The sequence below is a fragment of the Corvus kubaryi genome, unplaced genomic scaffold (genome assembly GCF_017639235.1).
Source record: "Corvus kubaryi isolate FWS band 111438036 unplaced genomic scaffold, C.kubaryi_AGA036_p1.0 36834, whole genome shotgun sequence".
Classification (NCBI taxonomy): Eukaryota; Metazoa; Chordata; class Aves; order Passeriformes; family Corvidae; genus Corvus; species Corvus kubaryi.
The window spans coordinates 3,636-22,497 of record NW_024580963.1 but is presented as its reverse complement, the minus strand read 5'-3'; the positions used below and the strand labels follow the sequence as shown (position 1 = coordinate 22,497).

The 18,862-nt window shown below is 40.5% G+C and overlaps 1 protein-coding gene across 1 annotated transcript; it reads left to right on the top strand.

The window, feature by feature from the left end:
• Window positions 1-396: 396 nt before the first annotated feature.
• Window positions 397-13,826, top strand: FRRS1L (ferric chelate reductase 1 like; the record flags this gene model as incomplete). The annotated part of the gene is made up of 5 exons (XM_042020148.1): window positions 397-409; window positions 1,498-1,582; window positions 2,067-2,205; window positions 5,236-5,482; window positions 5,954-13,826. Coding segments are annotated over 5 exons (657 nt in total), but the record flags the coding sequence as incomplete, so codon positions are not given.
• Between the last annotated feature and the right edge of the window lie 5,036 nt (window positions 13,827-18,862).

The window sequence follows — 18,862 nt, the reverse complement described above, 5'->3', positions numbered from 1 at the left end:
CAGGCAGCGCTGCCGCTCGGGGCCGGGGCCGCCGCGGGGCCCCGGGTGCCCTGCCCCGCTCTCCGCAGAGCCGCCGCCTCGCTCCGCGGCCATCCCCGGACACGGGCATCTCCCCGGGCGGGAGGCCGGGCCGGGGGCCGTCGCCTTCTCGCAGAGCGGGGCCGGCCGGCGGCGCCTCGCCTTCCCCTCTTGCAAAGCTTTCCGGGTTGGAAGCGTAAAAAGGAGTCCTGGGCTGTGTGGGCTTCGAAAGGACGTGTGATGGATGCCCTAAAGTGTCACGAAACAGTGTGCTCGTGGCTTTGGGGGTGTGGTTTTATTTTTTTTTTTTCATTTACAAATGGCGGAATGTTAGAACTCCACTTTTGCGGCTAGGCTGCATTTGTTCAGTGGATTTGAAAATACGTAAGAGGTGAGAAACTAGCATGTCCTGTGACCTGTGTTTCAGTAATGCGCCGCTACACACTGCTGTGAAATTCTGTGAACTTATTTGTGCAGGGTAATTTACCCGGCCCTTGATACAGTTGGTGGAGCTGTGATTTGCAGCTTTCAGCATACTTCTCCATTACCATTGTCAGAAATCTAGGGAAGTGAGTCAAGGCTCCCAAATGCCCAAAGTTGTGTAGGTCAAAAGTTTGTGTGCTGATGCTGTAACTAACTGCAGTGTTCATTTCCTACTCAACGAAGCGCTATGCCTACTCAATGAAGCGTTTTCAGATGATTTTCTAGTTTCACAGCCAGCACTTTGGTTTTCATCTGGCTAAGTAAAAGAATATCCTATTAAAATACCTGTGCTTATGCAACAGCCACCAGCTCCCACAAGCCAAGACTGAATAGGTCTGTTAGTGAATGTTCTCACTTTCTCCTTGGTACTGTCGTGCAGCAGACAGAGGATTGCTTGGAATCATAGCTCTCATTGTCTGGCTCTTCTGCGTCTGCCTTCACAAGTGATTGCAGGCCATAACTGCAGGCAGTTCCCTCTCTTGATACTCTCTTACCTTTTACTGCAATGTGTTTTATTTTACTTCATAAAGGAGGATGTATTATAAGGTCCTTTCAGTATCCATTCCTACAGCTCTGCATCTAGTGCCCTGCCTGCATTTATACCTAATGCTGTCGTTTAGGGCTGAGGAGTCAGTTCTCTTTCCTGAGGGGACTACGAGTGCACAAAGGGATAGCTGAGTGGAGATCCCTAATTGTTAGTTGACTACAGTAGTCCATGGTCCTGCTGCCTTACATTAACTTTTGCCCTTCAGCATTCTTCCCCTTCCTTGATGAATGTAGGAGACCTGAGAAAAGTTTTGTTTTCAGTTATTCACATTACTTTGGTACCTGGATCCAGGACTATCTGAGCAGTGAATTGTGTACTTGACAAAGTAGTCACTCATCTGAACAGTTCAGGTATCAGCAAATTAAATGCTACTGGAACACCTTCTCTTTAGTATTAATGGTTTTTAGTCCTTGTATTTTATTTAGTAATGATTTATTCTGGTTATACAGGTTACCCTTTCCCTACTGCTCCTCCTGTGGACCCATTTGCAAAAATCAGAGTGGATGACTGTGGAAAAACCAAGGGATGCTTCAGGTCAGTCTGAGATAAGAGATAAAGATACCTTTATGTTTACAGATGCTGACTGATGGTATTGGAGACTTTGGTTAGTGTTTCACAGTCATTTTAATAAATGTTCATTATTTAAGAACATTCTCTGTAGTACAGGCTATATTATTTGAGGACACTAGTTTATTTAAGAATACATGTCATAGTTATGGACATACAATTCCTTCACATTTCTTGTATTTTCATGAAGCGCTTAAAAAGCCTGAGCAAGGAAGATCAACAGAGTAATATTGTGTGTAATTGTTTGCTGTACTATTTGAATATTATACATTCTTACACTAAAAGAGTAATAACTGCAAACAATTAATGCTACTTTATGTCCAGCAGAATATATGTTTTACTGCCATTATACCGAAATGCATTCTTCTAGGTTTTTTTCTTGCAAAACCTTTATTAAGTTCCATAGCAGGAAATTTCAAGGAAAAGGTTATGTTTATTCAATTCCATTTAGGTATGGTAAACCTGGATGTAATGCAGAAACTTGTGACTACTTCCTAAGCTACCGCAGAATTGGAGCTGATGTTGAATTTGAGTTGAGTGCTGACACAGATGGCTGGGTGGCAGTGGGATTTTCCTCAGACAAGAAAATGGTAAGATGTGTACAGTTCTTCGTGTTGGCAATATATGCACTTTCACATGCTAGGATTTCAATGGTTTATATATATTTGTATATTTGATTGGTGAGAAACAGAGCATTTAAGGTAGAAGTGACTTGCTGAAAACAAAGCACCATTCAGTAGCCCCCCTGGGAGCACTGACTCACAGAAAACTGCTTCATCCTTCCTAACATCTCCTTTCCCTTCTTCTCTGAGAACTACAACAGTATTTCAGTTCAGCTCTGAATGTTTGAATGTCACTAGCTTTTTGCCTTTTTATTAGAAAAGCCCTCAGGGATAAGCCAATTCACATGGAAATGTCCTGTTGTGCTTTATGTCAGTGTAATTTGGGCAAAAGACACACCATAAACTGCATAGCAAGTAATTTTATTCTTCAGTAAATCAGCTGACTTTCAGCAATATAAATTTTTATTTCACTATTTAATTTAGGAAATTTTTGTGTTTCTTTCATACCTATGTGTTGTTCCAGGGAAGCCACAAATGTGTGAGAAAATGATTCCTGCTAATTTAAACATCTATACTCTAGAAAGCAGTCTTGTTAAACTTTCTTCCCTCTTCTGGATTTTTATTTGATTTGGTTTTATGCTTATTCCTGTACTTACTTTTTCATTCAAAAGCTCCACTTTTCATTGAGTCTTAATGAGCAAAACAGAAGCATGTAATGTGTGGACTTCAGAAAACCTGGGCAATAGGTGACTTATGCAAAGATGTTTTGTCTGTGATCCTGGTAAAATGTTTAGGATTAAAATTCAGTTTATAATATAGGTGTTCATGTACAGAAACATGCATGAGTATATAAAACAATACTGGGCCTATGTCCTAAATCACAAGTCAAAGAAAGGACTGTTTCTTGTAAGGTTGAAAGTAGCAGTCTGAAAAGATACAGGAATTAGACATCCTGGCCTAGAACCTACAAAAAAAAAATTATTTGGAAGACTTGCACTGACTTAACAGCATTTTTACCAGACCCAAAATGAAAAACAGAAAGCAAAGGTGCTTCTCAGTCATTATTACACATGCTTTAATATGACACTGGAAATAAACACAATGAAGATAGAAGGTTTTTGTGTCATAAAGAACAGTTCCTGTCACAAGAAACAGTTTGTGGTTTTGATGTAAAGAATGGCTTTACAGCCAAATTTTGGGAAGAGTTTAGAAGCCTGGCAATGCAAGTTCTCAACAGGGTTTTCAAAGCAGCTCAGCACCTTTAAGTATTTGTCCTCAGGCTATCAGATTGTGTTTCCAGTTTGTAGCTCTGAGGTACCTGCAGTGGACTGCAGGGTCCCACTGCCCTCCTCTCATCAGCCATTGCGTATCATGTAATGCCCGTAAGTCAGCTGGGCTAAACCAGCCAGCATCTGTCTTCCTCTCTGGCTCCCCTGCTGACTCCATCTTTTGCATAACTTTCAGGATGTTTTGGTGTCCTGGGATGCACAGGCTTTGATGGTAAAATGGCTCTGAGTCAAAACAGCTCAGCTGTGAGAAATGGGCTGTGCTTTGGAGGCCCTAATCAAAATGGTGTGGCCTGGATAGCTTCAGAAGTTCAGGAAAAAAACCTACTTTGTGTCCTCAATAGATTTTTTAAAAGTCCTCTGACCTATTTCTTTGTATCAAATAACATTTGCTTTTCCACTTGCAGGCTTTTGTGCCTTGGCAGGATTTTGTAATGTCATTCTGTTAACTGAAATTCAAAATGTTTTTTTCTTTCTTTTTTAGTTTTCTCCTTCAGTGTAAAAACAGCTTTATTTTTGCCTTTTTCGCCTTAAGAATGAGGGATTTGTGCTTAGATGTATAAAGTTAAGTTGGAAAATAAGTTATGGAGAGCAATCATAGTCTCAAGACAGAAGCTGGAAAGGTTGTCTGTAGCAGCACCAAGGTGCAGAAACTGTTCAAGCATGTGTTTTACCTAGTCGTCCCCTCTTTCCCCTCACTTTTGGCACATATTTTACAAATGCCCATTGCAATATTCCCACAGTGCTGAAATACATGCTTTTTCTCTCTTTTCCCTGTAACAAAGAACTGAGGGGTAATCACACTAGCAAGCATCATGTCTATCATCAGTATGACGTATCAGAAAGATGAGTATGGGAGGAGCAGGGCCTGTGTTTAATACAGCACTGATAGCTGTGGCACTCATCCAGCTTGGATAGTGTTTTAATGGCTCTTGGTGCTAAGGCTTCTATGAGATAGCACTCCTGAAGTTAATGCTCATCCCTGAGTGTTACAGGGCTCTACCACTTTGTCAGTCACCTTGAGTAACTGTTCCAGCAACTGCTTTGGTATTTCAATGAATGACCTCCACAAATAAGTGTCTCCTTCTTCCTTCTGTCTGTTGGTTCTTTGCTGGCTGTTTATGCTAAGTGAAGAAGCACGTGTTGATTACTTTTTTCCTTGCATCTTATGGCACACTGTATTCTGTTATTACATGCTGAACATTTCTTATAAGAGATAAAAGAGATAGGAAAAGTGATGTTCCCTTAAGTGAACATGAGAAGAGATTAGAAAAGACTTACTTTAATTGATGCTATTATTTTCTCATATGTAGTAGATTTATTTCCTCTGTCTCACTAAATAGTGTATTGGTTTTCTGTCCATGATTTGATGCAGTGGACTTTGTACACATCACGGATTCAAGACTGCCACATTTTATGAAGCAGTATCCCAGAACTTCACAAATAGCAAAGAAAAGAGCCTTCCACAGATCAATTAATTATGTGATATCAGAGTGATATCATATCCTACAAATATATGTTAAGTAAATAACTTTTAGAAAGATCCAAAAGAGAATTCAGAGATAGTAAGGGTAAGTAACTATTGCTACCCAGTTACATGCTTTTCAATCTTACTGAAGACACCTGGTTAGGGGAACAAATATTTGTGTATATATAACTTAGAAAGAAGGAAGGAGTGTCCCAGGTCTTGATTAGTTTTGAATTACATAAATGAGGAAGTGGTTTATGACACTTTTGTTTTCCATCTTCCAATTTTTTTTTAACCTTGTAGGGAGGAGATGATGTCATGGCTTGCGTTCATGATGATAACGGAAGAGTCCGAATACAGCACTTCTATAATGTTGGTCAGTGGGCTAAAGAAATCCAGAGAAATCCTGCTCGAGATGAGGAAGGGGTTTTTGAAAACAACCGTGTAACGTGTCGATTCAAGCGTCCTGTGTATGTTCCCCGAGAAGAAACCATCGTAGATTTGCACTTGAGTTGGTACTACCTGTTTGCTTGGGGTCCAGCAATCCAGGGTAAGTTGATCTCTGTTACCAGCAGAACTGATGTGCTGAGATGGATAAATGTCTTTCAATAACATGATTCTTACTAGACATGCCCTCCCCCCAAAATTTTTGGTTTTTTAATGAGCTAAAATTCTGGCAACATGAGGCTTAAAAATGGATAAAAAGAAAGACAGGAGTCCAACATGTCTTGTTTTTTTGGCTATATACCCACTATCACCACTTCCCAAAGCTGAATTTAGAAGAACTTTGTAACTAGAAGTTCTTAATTCCTTTGAAGGATGTTTGTTGTTTACTTGAATTTCATTTGTTTTATTCAGAAATTTAATTTCAGAAAGGAAAGAAATGAGCCTACTCCCTGACAGTGTAATATTGCATGCTTTTGTAGGTTTGAAAATTAACTGTCTGCCTACCTGTTTCTTTGGTGGAGTTATAGAAAAAATTGCATCTGACATTATTTCTTTCTGCCCTTACCTGCTAAAGGTTCTATAACTCGTCACGATATAGACTCTCCACCCGTGTCAGAGCGCGTTGTCAGTATTTACAAGTATGAAGATATTTTCATGCCTTCGGCTGCCTATCAGACCTTCTCTTCTCCTTTCTGCTTGCTCCTCATTGTTGCACTGACCTTCTATTTATTGATGGGAACCCCATGACCAATGGAAAATAGCAAGAATTTGGCAGTGGAAGTTTCTCAGGATGGACGGCTATATGGATGGACAGTGCATTTTTCTATTGGAATTTATATCACATCACCATCCTCATCTAGCTGCTTTTGAACATAGTTAGCTTCTCAGAAGAGTGAAATAACCATCTCCTTTGAGTGACAGAGTGGTGACAAATCATTTAAGAATAATCAGTGAACACATAGGAGAATATTTTCAGTGTTGTGATTTCTTGCTTAAAGAAAATGAGACTTTTGTAAAATCAATGTGTGTGTGTGCGTATGTGTGTTTGGGAGGGGTGCCTGTATGTGTGTTTAGGTGAATTTAGTGATGGACATCTTATCAAATAACAAAATTGCCTTCCAAATTGCTTCAAAAAAGCAAATTTGGCAAAACACTGTAATGCTGTTTGGTTCTTCTAGAGCAGGGAGCACAACTGCAAGTGCAGTTTCTGATCTGCAGATCTGGATACCAACACAGCAGTATAAAAGTAGTGGACAGTTCTCCCAATTTCTTTTTTTTTTTTTTTTTGTAATATATTTATCAAAGTGTGCTTGCTGTGGTACTTTCCAAAACTAAACTTGCATATTCAAGCATTAGCATGGGTTTTTTTCCAACAGAAAGAGATGATGAATGTCTTTATTGTGTTTCAGTAGCCTTTTGGAAAGAAATAGCTATTTCTTTTAAGAGTGAGATATAAAGTAATTTAAACAAGGGGAAGGGAGAATACAGCAATATAAATTCTCCATACATAGGAAAACCAGGTGTAAAGCATGCAGAATATAAAAGTTCCCAACAAGCCATAGGATGTCCTCCTAATAGATTAAATCAATTTTTCTCTTTTTATGAAAAAAACAGTAATTTTGCTGACATGTAAATATATTTTTAAGTAATTGTGCAGTAGTATGAAGTAATCTCTTTTTCTGTGTTGTATGCCATTATATCCTGTTCATGTTAAAGGTGACTGTGGGCAGCTGGTGTTATCTTACAAAGAAATATAAATGAGATTATTTGTAAGGAAAGACAGGGATTAATAAGAACAGCAGTATCTTTTGTTCATCAAACCACTGCTAAAATGTAGCTATTGTGGAAAAAGATGAGCTAAAAAGGAAACATGTTAGCTGTTTTTATCACCAGTAAATAGTAGAAGAGGAATGCTAAATATTACAGAGATGAAAAGTGTCAAAATGTATTTATGAGCCACAGAATATTATAAAAACTTTGAGTGGAGAATTCTTCACTTTAGAGTGAAGAATTCCCGTTCTTCACATAATAGGAAGCGTACGACACATTTACATGTAGCAGTCAAATGTACTTAGGTAAGGTTACTCATTCACTTTCCAACTTACACTAAAATTCTACTTAAGTAGAATTAAAATCTAAATAGTGCCAAAGTTTTATCTAATGTGGTGCGCTTGAGGACTCTCTAACATAGAATGTGGTAAGGTATTTGTAATGCAACTCCTTTCTAGTCTCATTGCTGCATGGAGTATAAAATAGTTAACTAGCTTGGCTGGGTTTGCATCCTTATTCACAGAATGATGTTTGTAAACTAAGTTTTTTTAGGCTCAGAATTCTTCAAACCTATGCTTAAGGTATATGAATTAGATTGAAGATGAACTTACCTTCATAGCAAACACTTTGTCCCTATTTCAAAAGAAAGATTGATTAATTTTTTATATTTTCATTGATGTCTTTAAGGATTTGTTCACTTAAAATTACTGGACTAGAGTTGGGGAGAGGGAAGAGAAATTCAGAAAGAAGTGAACTTTAAAAGTGCATACAGTAGCTTTATTTAGTATAGATTACTTCTCTCGGGTTGGTTTACTTACTCATCACCTGATCAAGTAGAGACCACCTAATAAGGTCTGCTTTGGCCCACAACAGCTGCATAATTTAACTTTAAGATTGGCTGGAGCAGATAAGCAGAAGCCTGGATAATGAGCTTTACATTCAGCAAACAGGTGAAGTGAAGAAATCATTAGAGTAAATTCTTTGTCCTTCGTGCTAATTTGTAGGCAGCTGGGATACTGCAGCTCTTTCTCAGAGCCTGAGGGTTGCTTTAGTTTATGGCTTGGTATTTACTGTTTCAGCGATTTGCCTGATTACCCACTAAAGGGCTAATTTAATAATTTAAAGGTACTGAGCTAGGATAGAAACCCAGTTTGGCTCCTCTTTTCTTTAATAGAGTTCTGGATTTAGGATAGCCTGGTTGGACCTGAGCACACAGGTATGTTATAGATGACAATAATAATACTAAGATAAAATTGTGTGACAGCTGTCAGTCTGCTTTCTACATATATGAAGTTGGGTGTGTTTAAAATACAGGATTTAAAGCAAGAGCAAAGTACTTTACATTATATTTTATTCCTTTTTCAGATTACTTGTCAGTGTGCTGTGTTTTTCTCATCATGTTTTTTCTCTTGTTGAAGTACTAGCAGAAATGAGCAGTTCTAAAAAAAATTTCACCTAAGCTTCACAGTACTTAATTAGCCTAATAAAGTGTCTAATTAAAAGGCCACAGGAAGCAGAAAAACAATCTATTATCTGGCATTTAAGTGGATGGTTGAGTTTAGCACTGAGTTTATCTAAGAGTTCCTCTTCACAGTGGGAAAATCAGGACTATGGAATTCAAGTTGACAAAGAAGGTATGAGTTATCTAGAAATTACTAGTTGGGATGAAATCTGAGGAGAAGGTTATAAGGGAAATGTGGTATGTAAGTTTGTATGATCCTTCGTAAGTCTTAACATTTGAGTGGGCATGCATAGTAACTTGTCATGGAGGGTATTTTGGTTTTCAAATGTTTTGTCTTTTTGGTTTCTTTTTAATATTGGAAAGTAGGATTTATCCCTGTTATACAAAGTTACTATAAAGTAGCAGTCTTCAATGTAATTTTTAAGTGATTATGGCATTTCAAATATTTTCTGTTTTATTTTTTTTTCTAACTGACTGGTACCAGCAGAAACTAGGAGAAAAGGCCTGCATTGGAAAAGGAGGCAGATATTTCCCTCTCCAAATAATTTTTTGTTCCTCTAGTGTGATTACGACCAAACAACTGTTAAAGAGCACATTTCCTAAGTACTTTAAGAATTGCTTGCTGCACAGTGACTTAATACAGAGGCAAGGAGCTTAGAGAGGGCATATTTAGAGTATGGTGGTGGTTGGAAATGTGACTGTAATTATTAATTAGAAAGATTTTTTTTTTGCGTAATTCTTTTTTTTTTTCATTGCTGGTTTCAAATAACTGCGTATTTTTAGGTATAGGTGAGGTGCTAATTGATTTCCCCCATCAGAAAAAAAAAAGCACCTAGCTGATTTGATAATGTCATTGAACACAGGGTGATGCTGCCTTCTCTTACCATAAGGGAAATATTCTGGTTTTGAAAGAGAACATATTGATGAGAAAAGTTTGAACTCCCTCTGTGGCCTTCTTGTCCATCTTGACTGGTTTTGCAATACTTGGGTAGCAAGAGAATAAACACTTGTGGCCTCCCTAATCTGAAGGAACCCCCAGTTTGGGTTAAATAATGTTAAAGCTGTGTTTGGCACTGACTTTCCCAATCTTCAGTGCAGGGATTAGAGAATGATTGATGTGGTGTACATCAGCATGCCACTCAGGCAGTGGTCTTGAAGCTCACTTGGGGCACCATATCCTGGGTCTGGAACAAAAAAAGAGCCCTGCAACTGCCTCCATGTACTAAATATCTACTCAGTTATTTCTCAGTTACTGCTATAACTCACATAACTGCTGTAAGTTTAAGGGAAGACACAGGTCTTTCTTTTTTTTGTTTGGTCTTCTCCTTACTTTCTCATCTGTCAAATGCATCAGACATTTACATAAAAGAAATTTTTTTTTGTTTTAGAGAGTAGACCTCTGTCAGTTCTTTCACGTTTTTTCCGGGTCCATAGGAAGTTTGCACCCTCTGGTACTCTAGAGTCAGAATTAAAGTTTATATGCAAATTACGTAACTTTAACAGCATGTAAATGGCATTTTGTGACTTTGTGGTTTCATTGGTTTGCCACACTCTTGTGTAGCAGGTGTATTTTCCCCCACCCTCCTCTTGTTCTAACATCTCCAAATAATTTCCCAAAAGTAAAGTATTTGTTAATAGCTTTACAAGAAGGAAATACGTATTTCAGAGAATTACAGAAGGTCTAATATCAGTTATTTTCAGAGGTAACTATGGTAAGTGTTAGTGTTTTATACAAAATATGACTTTGCGTAGAGCCTTACATTTATGATAAAAATCAGAAATACATTTAAATATTACAGTGTTTCTGTGCTTCATGGAGCTGTGGATGCGCATAGCTGACATGAATTGGTATGATCCCTTTCAAACCTGACTCCACAGCATGTAGTGACACTGGTAAAGCAGTTTGCTTGAATGCTGCACGGTGGGGCATTGATGACTCCCAGCAGTTTGGAACAGAAGACTGGAGAGACTGGGTAAGGACAAATGACCCGGGAGGGCTAATGGTTTTGGCATACCTTCTATTGTTGTATAAGTTTACATGTGGCAGCGCCCATCTGGCACCCTTTATCCAGGCAAATATTACTTGATGTCATGAGAAGGGAGTCTGATTTGAATGAGATTTTGGCTTTTAGGCAGGTCCCAGCTGTGTAAGGGCTGATGTGGGCAACTGGTCAGACTATGCCACAAGATGTCCTCTGCTGTTAAGCCTCAAGGTAAGAGCTGGAGGCTTGATCTGGCCTTCAGAGGTATAAAAACCTCTCAAGACCCTAGAGGCAGTAGTGGCAGTGGGCTGCAGCAGGGAGTACTTGCTCAGTTTGTTTAATGGCCAGTGAGCAGGTACTCCCTACTGGCTGCAGGCTGGGTATCAAAGGATGGGGGCTCTAAATCTTACCTTAGCAGCTCCATACATTAGCTCCTCTAATTAAAATTTCATTATCAGTATTTCTGTAGCAGTGTGTTTGGGCAGCTCTCCCTCAACCTGCCCAGGATAGCTATGGCTCTTAACTGAAAGATTTGAAAGAAAATGTCAGGTCCGTGTGTACAAAAACTAATAAAAAAGAAAATAATTTTTTTAACCATATGCCAGCTTTTTACATTTTTTTGTCCATATCTATTTATTTATATGCAATTTGTATGTTGAGGTATCTGATTTTTGCAAATACAGAGTAAGATCTAGGTAAGCCTTCCTTTTCTAAACATTTTTTATTAATATGAAATAATCACTTTGGTAACTTTTTTTTTTCTGTTTTCACAGTAGGTTTTATAAAATTACATATGCTTAGACATGGTTATTTAACTAATTTGGGCTCAGATAGTGAGGCAAAAGAAGTGCAATTTTGAAATGTCAGAGAGGATATGTGCAGCTTGTGGAGTCGATAGGTGTGAAAATACAGACTTAAAAGACATTACTTGGTTTGAAAATCTGTGTTATGACTTGGCAATAGCAATGAATCTACTGTAAAGAAAGGGGCAGATTTTTTTTCTTGGGTTACAAAGTATTTTGAATAGCACTCATAGACTTACAGACTATCTCAGGTTGGCAGGGACCCATAAGGATCTTAGAGGCCAACAAACACCCTGCTCCTCACAGGACTGCCTGAAGCTAACCCATATGACTAAGAGCATCATCCAGATGCTCCTTAACTTCCCTGCAGAGCTTGTTCCAGTGACCGGCCACCCTCTCAGAGAAGAACCTTTTCCTAAGGTCCCGTCTGAACTTCCCCTGACACGGTTCCATAGGCATTCCCAACTGTTGCTTTTGCCCTCTTCCTGTGTTACTTATCGAAGTAGGAATGTTCTTCCAAACCAGTGTGAGGTTGGAATAAGTGCAGGACTTCACAACCTGTATCTTAGAACAGCTGCTGCTCCACATAGGCTCATTCCGATCTGCAGTTAGAGGCTGTTTAGGAATGTCCTTACAAGATGAGCTTTTCTGTGGCATTCTTAAGAAATTTTCTGTAAAGGTGTTGTACTCTTTATAGACAAGAGCATTACAGAATTACCAGTACTTTTCTGAGCTGTTCCTAAATGATTCTTAAATTCATATTTGTGTTTTTAAAGAAGTAATTGGATTTTTCAGAAGTGCTGAGCAGCTGCAAATCTTTTATGGCTCCAATGCTTACTCAGGGAAGCGAACATTTTATAGTAACTAGTGATTTAGCTTCATATCTCTCTCTTAGTTTCGACATCATTCAGTTCAATTTCCTAAGGTGGTGTTGGTAGAAGGCTAAATAAATGAAAAATTCACTTAGGTTTTGTGCCAGGGAATAAAAATATTCCTGCTGATTTTTCACAACAGTGATCTGTAAGGTTTAGATTAATGAAAAATATTTTTCACAGAATTAATGTTTAGGCAATGTGGTTTTGCTGAAGATATTTGTATGTGCATGTAAAGTCTGAGGTTTATATAAGAGAGTATAAAAACAAAAGGCTAGATTCTGCTCTGGAGACAAGACAAAATACAGAACTCTACCTGTTCCCTGGCTGCTAGCTGATTTTTGGGAGACAGAATGATCCAGGAAAATATATATAAACCTGAGATACTATGTGTGTGGGGATTATGTTTGCAGTTCTTATACATACACCTTCTTTCACTTTCTTCAGTACAAAAATTAGCCTCACAGTCTTAGACTTACTATGGTGTTATCTTCACTTTTTTTACTCTGAACAAGCTGAAACAAGGATAAGTTCAATAAGTCAAAAGAATGTTGTCATATAGAGTATTAGGGTAATAGGAAAGTAAGCACAGATGCCACAGTCAAACCTAGGAGAAAAAAAAAATCTCATTATTTAACTCCAGAATATGGTGTGTGCTTCTGAAATACTTGGCTGCTCACATATAAAGCAATGGGTACTTTTTCAGTTTTTTACCTTTGGTGATATGAAACGAATGATAAATATTGAAATATAAAAAAACTACCACAATAGATTTTTTTTTAAATCTGGAATTAGCATTCAAGTCTTCATAAAGTGATTCAAAGATGAAATTTCAAACCTATTAACTCATTAGAAAAATGAAATAGTGGGACCTTGACATTTGTGTGTGATGTCCCCAGCCTTTATTTTAGGCAGATATATTTCATTAGCATATTGAGTTCTGTTTAGGTTAAAACAGATGCCTAGTATGCCTTGGTATTTCTGATTTATATGTCATGAGGTCTGGTTTGCTTTAACCTCTTTGCAAATAAGCAGGCTGTCATAACCGTGTGAACTCTTGCCACTTGTTTTGTATTACATGAAGTCTAATGGTTTAACCTGAAATGTCATCTCTACCTTTTGACTTTGTTCAGCGTTCTCAAGACTAATATACAGATAAAACATACAAATAAGCAACTTGTAACTATAGTGTTAAGTGGTGTTCTGCATTCTTTATGCCAGGCTTCGTTCTGTACGCCAATACCCAGCAGCCACATGGAGTCAATGAGCATTTGGTTGGGTAAGAGTGCAGAATGGGGTTTTTGTAGCCCAGAAGAATTTGCCAAACTTCTTTGTATTTATGCTCTAGTCTTTTCAGCAAAAATAACACAGGGTGAATAGATAATGAAATTACAGTGACCTACGGGACTACTTTACGATCAGTGCATGCCCTAAAATATTGCTTTGTAACATCTGTTTTATACTAAATGTTGGTGTTCAAGTGAGCCTTGTTAGCTATTTGACAGTGACAGACAACAATATTTATAAAACTGTTGCAATAAATGCCTTTTTAGTCTAAGAAAATGTGTGGTATGGCATTTATAAAGGGGGGAAAAAAGTCTCTTTGAGGTTAAAGAAGTCTCTGCTGCTGCCTGTGTTAATAATTAATTCCCATGCCATGGGCTTGAATTTATTAGCCTGACTAATTCCATTTAAGTCAGTGAGGCTGGTCACAGTAGCAAATTAACAGACGTGAGAAGACCACCTTTTTTTTTCACCATGCAAATCACAGTGAAGCTGTAAGTAAATGTGATCATCTTTATTTTAGCCAAGTATTAACCCCATTGTCCCTTGCTATTAAGTATGTAGAATTTTAGAGGTTCCTATGGTGACCTCTATGCTGTGTTTTTGTAACCTATTTGATACAAATATGATCAAGTTGCAATATTACAAATTTGGGTGTTCTTTATCTACTGTCATCACTGCCCTGTTCTGTGGCCAGAGTGGCTCCTGAAGCAGCCAGAACAGGCTTTTGCAGAAAAGAAGGAATGAAATTATATTAAAGATTGGCAACAGAGAGGAGGAAATGCCATGATACTCGGCAAGCAAAAGCAGCTGGAGAAGTCTCTCAAACAGGGATGTTTTGATTTCTGAGATCTCTCAGGTTTGAGCAGGTATTTTATCTCCTTACTGGTGGGCTGAGAAGAAGAGTTGGCTCAGGGCAACAAGAAATGTTTTGCTTTTACACTGTGTGGTCTGTTTGTTGTGTTTGTAGTATTATTGCAAGCCTGTAGCTGCAGGACAGGATGGCTCTTGTGTGTGTCAGCTACTTGTGCACTGTCCAAGCCATCACGATCAGTAGAGGCATTACATATACCAAATACATTTAAGTAGATTTAAATAATATTCTCTTTGTCTTGCACTATGTGACTGCTGACGGATCGGTGAGGAATTTGTCACAAACCTGACGAATCCAACACATTCTCCTGTTACTCAGATCTCTCTATATCCAGCTCTTGTTCTCTGCACACAGCTATCGTGTGGGATAACCCTGCAAGACAGTGCTCTGGATTTTGTCCATCCACAGGTCCTAGTGGTGCTGTTTTGCATGCCTTTTCCAGTGACTCACCATTTGTGTTGGTGCTATTGACTGCTCTGCCTTACAACCACACATTCCATTCCTCTTGTTAACTGAACGAGATTCAGTCTTCTGTGTGAATCCTTCAAGTGTAGCTCTGCTATAATTTTGTATACTTTAACTGAGATGTTGAACAAAGTTGTTTCTGCAATAAAGTCAGGCACTGCTATAATCACTGGGTACAATCAGACATGGTGTTCCTAAGGATTGGTTTTCATTTTATTTTCACCAATATTTTATACATGACATTTAACTTGGAGCCTTCTCACCTTAGCAGTTGAGCTGCATAAAAGACTAATTTTTTCTTTAGCCCAAAATGCAAAGGTATATGCAGGTGACCTCAAGATGCAAGTTTTGTATATTAACGATTAACTTTAAAGATAATATTTTTTTTCTTTGCTTCTGCTGCTAGTGAAACTGTAGTAGTTTACATGGAGTATTTTTCATTGATCTGAAGATGGTATTACTTTGTCATTAAACTGAGGTGAGTTAATGAAGTGACACTATCCTCAACTGAATGTCCACAAATGTTCAGGAGTGCAGGTTAAAACAAAGTGTCTCATGCAGGGAGTTATTTTCTAAATACACAGGCCGGTGCTGACACCTTGTGGCTTTGTTCCTGACTTATTTTATAGCTCCATGTGGTTATTTTGGGTGTAAATAATGATTACCTTCCAGTTGCTGGAGACAATGCTGGCATTGTCTATCTCCTCTGCTTTGTGGCTGCCTCAGTGCCCAGTATTTTGGTATCATGTAAGACAGCTTGGAACTTTGGTCTGACTGCACATCGAGTGAATAAAGAGCTAGGAGTGTCTCTGACCTCTTGAACAGGACTCAAAAGGTGTCAGTTCAGAGCACAAAATCATGGGTGCTAGTGCAGAAGCACACAGAAAGTACAAGTTTTTCTTTCACTAATTAATACTTGATTTAATACTTCCCTCTACATAGGAGAGCACCAAAGGCTGTCAGTACTTACCACATGTACTTTTAGGTGCATACATATTTTCTCCACTGATGCAAAAGCATTCCTTTGCTGCCCTCTTCACCTTTGAAGAATTACTAATAGGAAAAATATTGAAAGAGACTGCTGTAGAATTTCTGGCAGTATAGGAGCCTGAGGTGTGCTACTGTCTCGGTTTTGAAAGACAGGTGTCTGCTAAGGAAGGCAGAGGCCCCCTTGAAGTGGCAGATATAACCCCTTTTCCCTCCAAGTTATTATATTTTGAAATCAAGAGCCTTTAGGCGAAGATGTGGGAAATAGGAATAACAGTTCTTTACTATATATATATATATGTATATAACCAGTCAAACAAAACAACAACAACTATGGCAGTAACAGCAGTCACAAACCCAGTCCCAGCCTTCTCGGCTGTCAGGCTATTTCCCCTCGGGTGCAGTTCCGCTCGCAGCCGGCAGGGGCGCTGGCGGCTCCCGGTGAGCAGGGCAGGTGCGATGGTTCCCCCGCGGCTGCAGGGGGCGCTCCGGAGCGAGCTCGGGAAACCCGCGGCTCTGGTGCCCTGGGATCCCGGGAAGGGATGGAACAAAGGCTTCACAAACCCCTGGGCAGCTGATCCCGGGCTCTCAGGAACAGCAGGCTGAAACAGCAGGCTAGAACGGCGGCTGGAACGGCAGGGACGGACGCAAATCCCGGGTGGCAGGCGAGATGTATCCAGATGGGAGAACCCCACGGACGCCCAGGCAGGCAAGGCGAGCAGGGCTACAGCGTAGCGAAAGCTCGAAGCAGCAGTGGGGCAGGGCAGCCACAGCCCGGTCTCCAGCAGGGCAGGGAAAGCGGCTTTTGGGGTCCCGGCGTTGCTTCCAGCAGAAAGAAAGAACGGCCAAAAAGAAAGAAGCAGCAGCTCCTTTCTCTGCAGCTTCTCTCTCCGGACGCTCAGAGCGAACTGACCCCACACCCAGGTGTAGACAAAGGAGTAGCCAGGCCCGCCCCACTCCCCTTTTTGTCTTTCTTAAGTACAGCTATTTGTCCCCTAGCAACATGCATATGGGAGAAAATTCCTTTAACAGGAAAAAAACTAAGACTAAACTAAAACCCCAACATTATCCACCCCGAATTTTTTCCCATACTAACATGTTACATGAAACTTAACTTTTTTAACCATATAAATCTATGCATTACCCAAATTATATACAAATATACATGCTGATACTGATACAAGTACAGAGCCACGGGTAGTTCACCCTAAAACAAGGTCCCCTTGAGGTAAGCATCGGGTCTCTCCATCCTTTTGCATCACCCACCAGGTGCAACCTGGTCCCTGAGCAAAAACAACCCCACGGATGGGTTTGTCTTTGCTCAAGGCAGACTTTACCCAAACAGTTTTTCCAAGCATACCTCTCATGTGCACCACTGGCACCTTATCCCCGTCTGTTGTTTGTAGGGGTTCAGATTGGGCAGGGCCTGCTCGGCTGGTGGAACCTCGAGTGTTAACTAACCAGGTGGCTCTTGCTAAATGCATCTCCCAGTTTTTGAAAGTCCCCCAACCCAGTGCCTTCAAGGTGGTTTTAAGCAGTCCATTACACCGCTCAACCTTCCCAGCTGCTGGTGCATGGTAAGGGATGTGGTACACCCACTCTATGCCATGTTCTCTAGCCCAGGTGTTTATAAGGCTGTTCTTGAAATGAGTCCCATTGTCAGACTCGATTCTCTCAGGGGTGCCATGCCTCCAAAGGACTTGCTTTTCCAGGCCCAGGATGGTGTTCCGGGCAGTAGCGTGAGGCACAGGGTAGGTCTCCAGCCATCCAGTGGTGGCTTCTACCATTGTGAGCACATAGCGCTTGCCTTGGCGGGTTTGAGGCAGTGTGATGTAATCAATCTGCCAGGCCTCCCCATACTTGTATTTGGACCATCGCCCACCATACCACAGAGGCTTCACCCGCTTGGCCTGCTTGATCACAGCGCATGTCTCACAGTCATGGATAACTTGGGAGATACTGTCCATGGTTAGATCCACCCCTCGGTCTCGTGCCCACTTATAGGTGGCATCTCTGCCCTGATGGCCTGAGGCATCATGGGCCCATCGAGCTAGGAACAGTTCTCCTTTATGTTGCCAATCCAAGTCTATCTGGGACACCTCTATTTTCGCAGCTTGATCTACCTGATTGTTGTTACGATGTTCTTCATTAGCCCGGCTCTTGGGGATGTGAGCATCTACATGACGGACCTTCACGGATAGCTTCTCTACCCGAGTGGCAATGTCTTTCCACTCTTCAGCAGCCCAGATTGGTTTTCCTCTGCGCTGCCAGTTTGCCTTATTCCACCTTTCCAGCCAACCCCACAGAGCATTGGCTACCATCCATGAATCAGTGTAGAGGTAGAGCTTTGGCCACTTCTCTCTTTCAGCTATGTCCAGAGCTAATTGGACAGCTTTGAGCTCAGCAAATTGGCTCGATCCACCTTCTCCTTCAGTAGCCTGTGCAACTTGTCGTGTGGGGCTCCATACAGCGGCTTTCCATTTCCGGCTAGCGCCTACAATTCGGCAGGAACCATCAGTGAAGAGGGCGTATTGTCTTTCACTCTCTGGTAGCTCGTTATATGGTGGGGCTTCTTCGGCACGTGTCACCTGCTCCTCTTCTTCTTCAGAAGATAACCCAAAAGTCTCACCTTCCGGCCAGTTCGTAATTATTTCCAAGATCCCAGGGCGACTTGGGTTTCCAATTCGGGCGCGCTGCGTGATGAGGGCAATCCATTTGCTCCAAGTAGCGTCGGTGGCGTGATGTGTGGAGGGAACCTTTCCTTTGAACATCCACCCCAGCACCGGTAGTCGGGGTGCCAGGAGGAGTTGTGCCTCTGTGCCGATTACTTCTGAGGCAGCCTGGACTCCTTCATAAGCTGCCAGGATTTCCTTCTCTGTGGGAGTGTAGTTGGCTTCAGATCCTCTGTAGCTTCGGCTCCAGAATCCCAGTGGTCGGCCCCGAGTCTCACCAGGCACCTTCTGCCAGAGGCTCCAGGACAGACC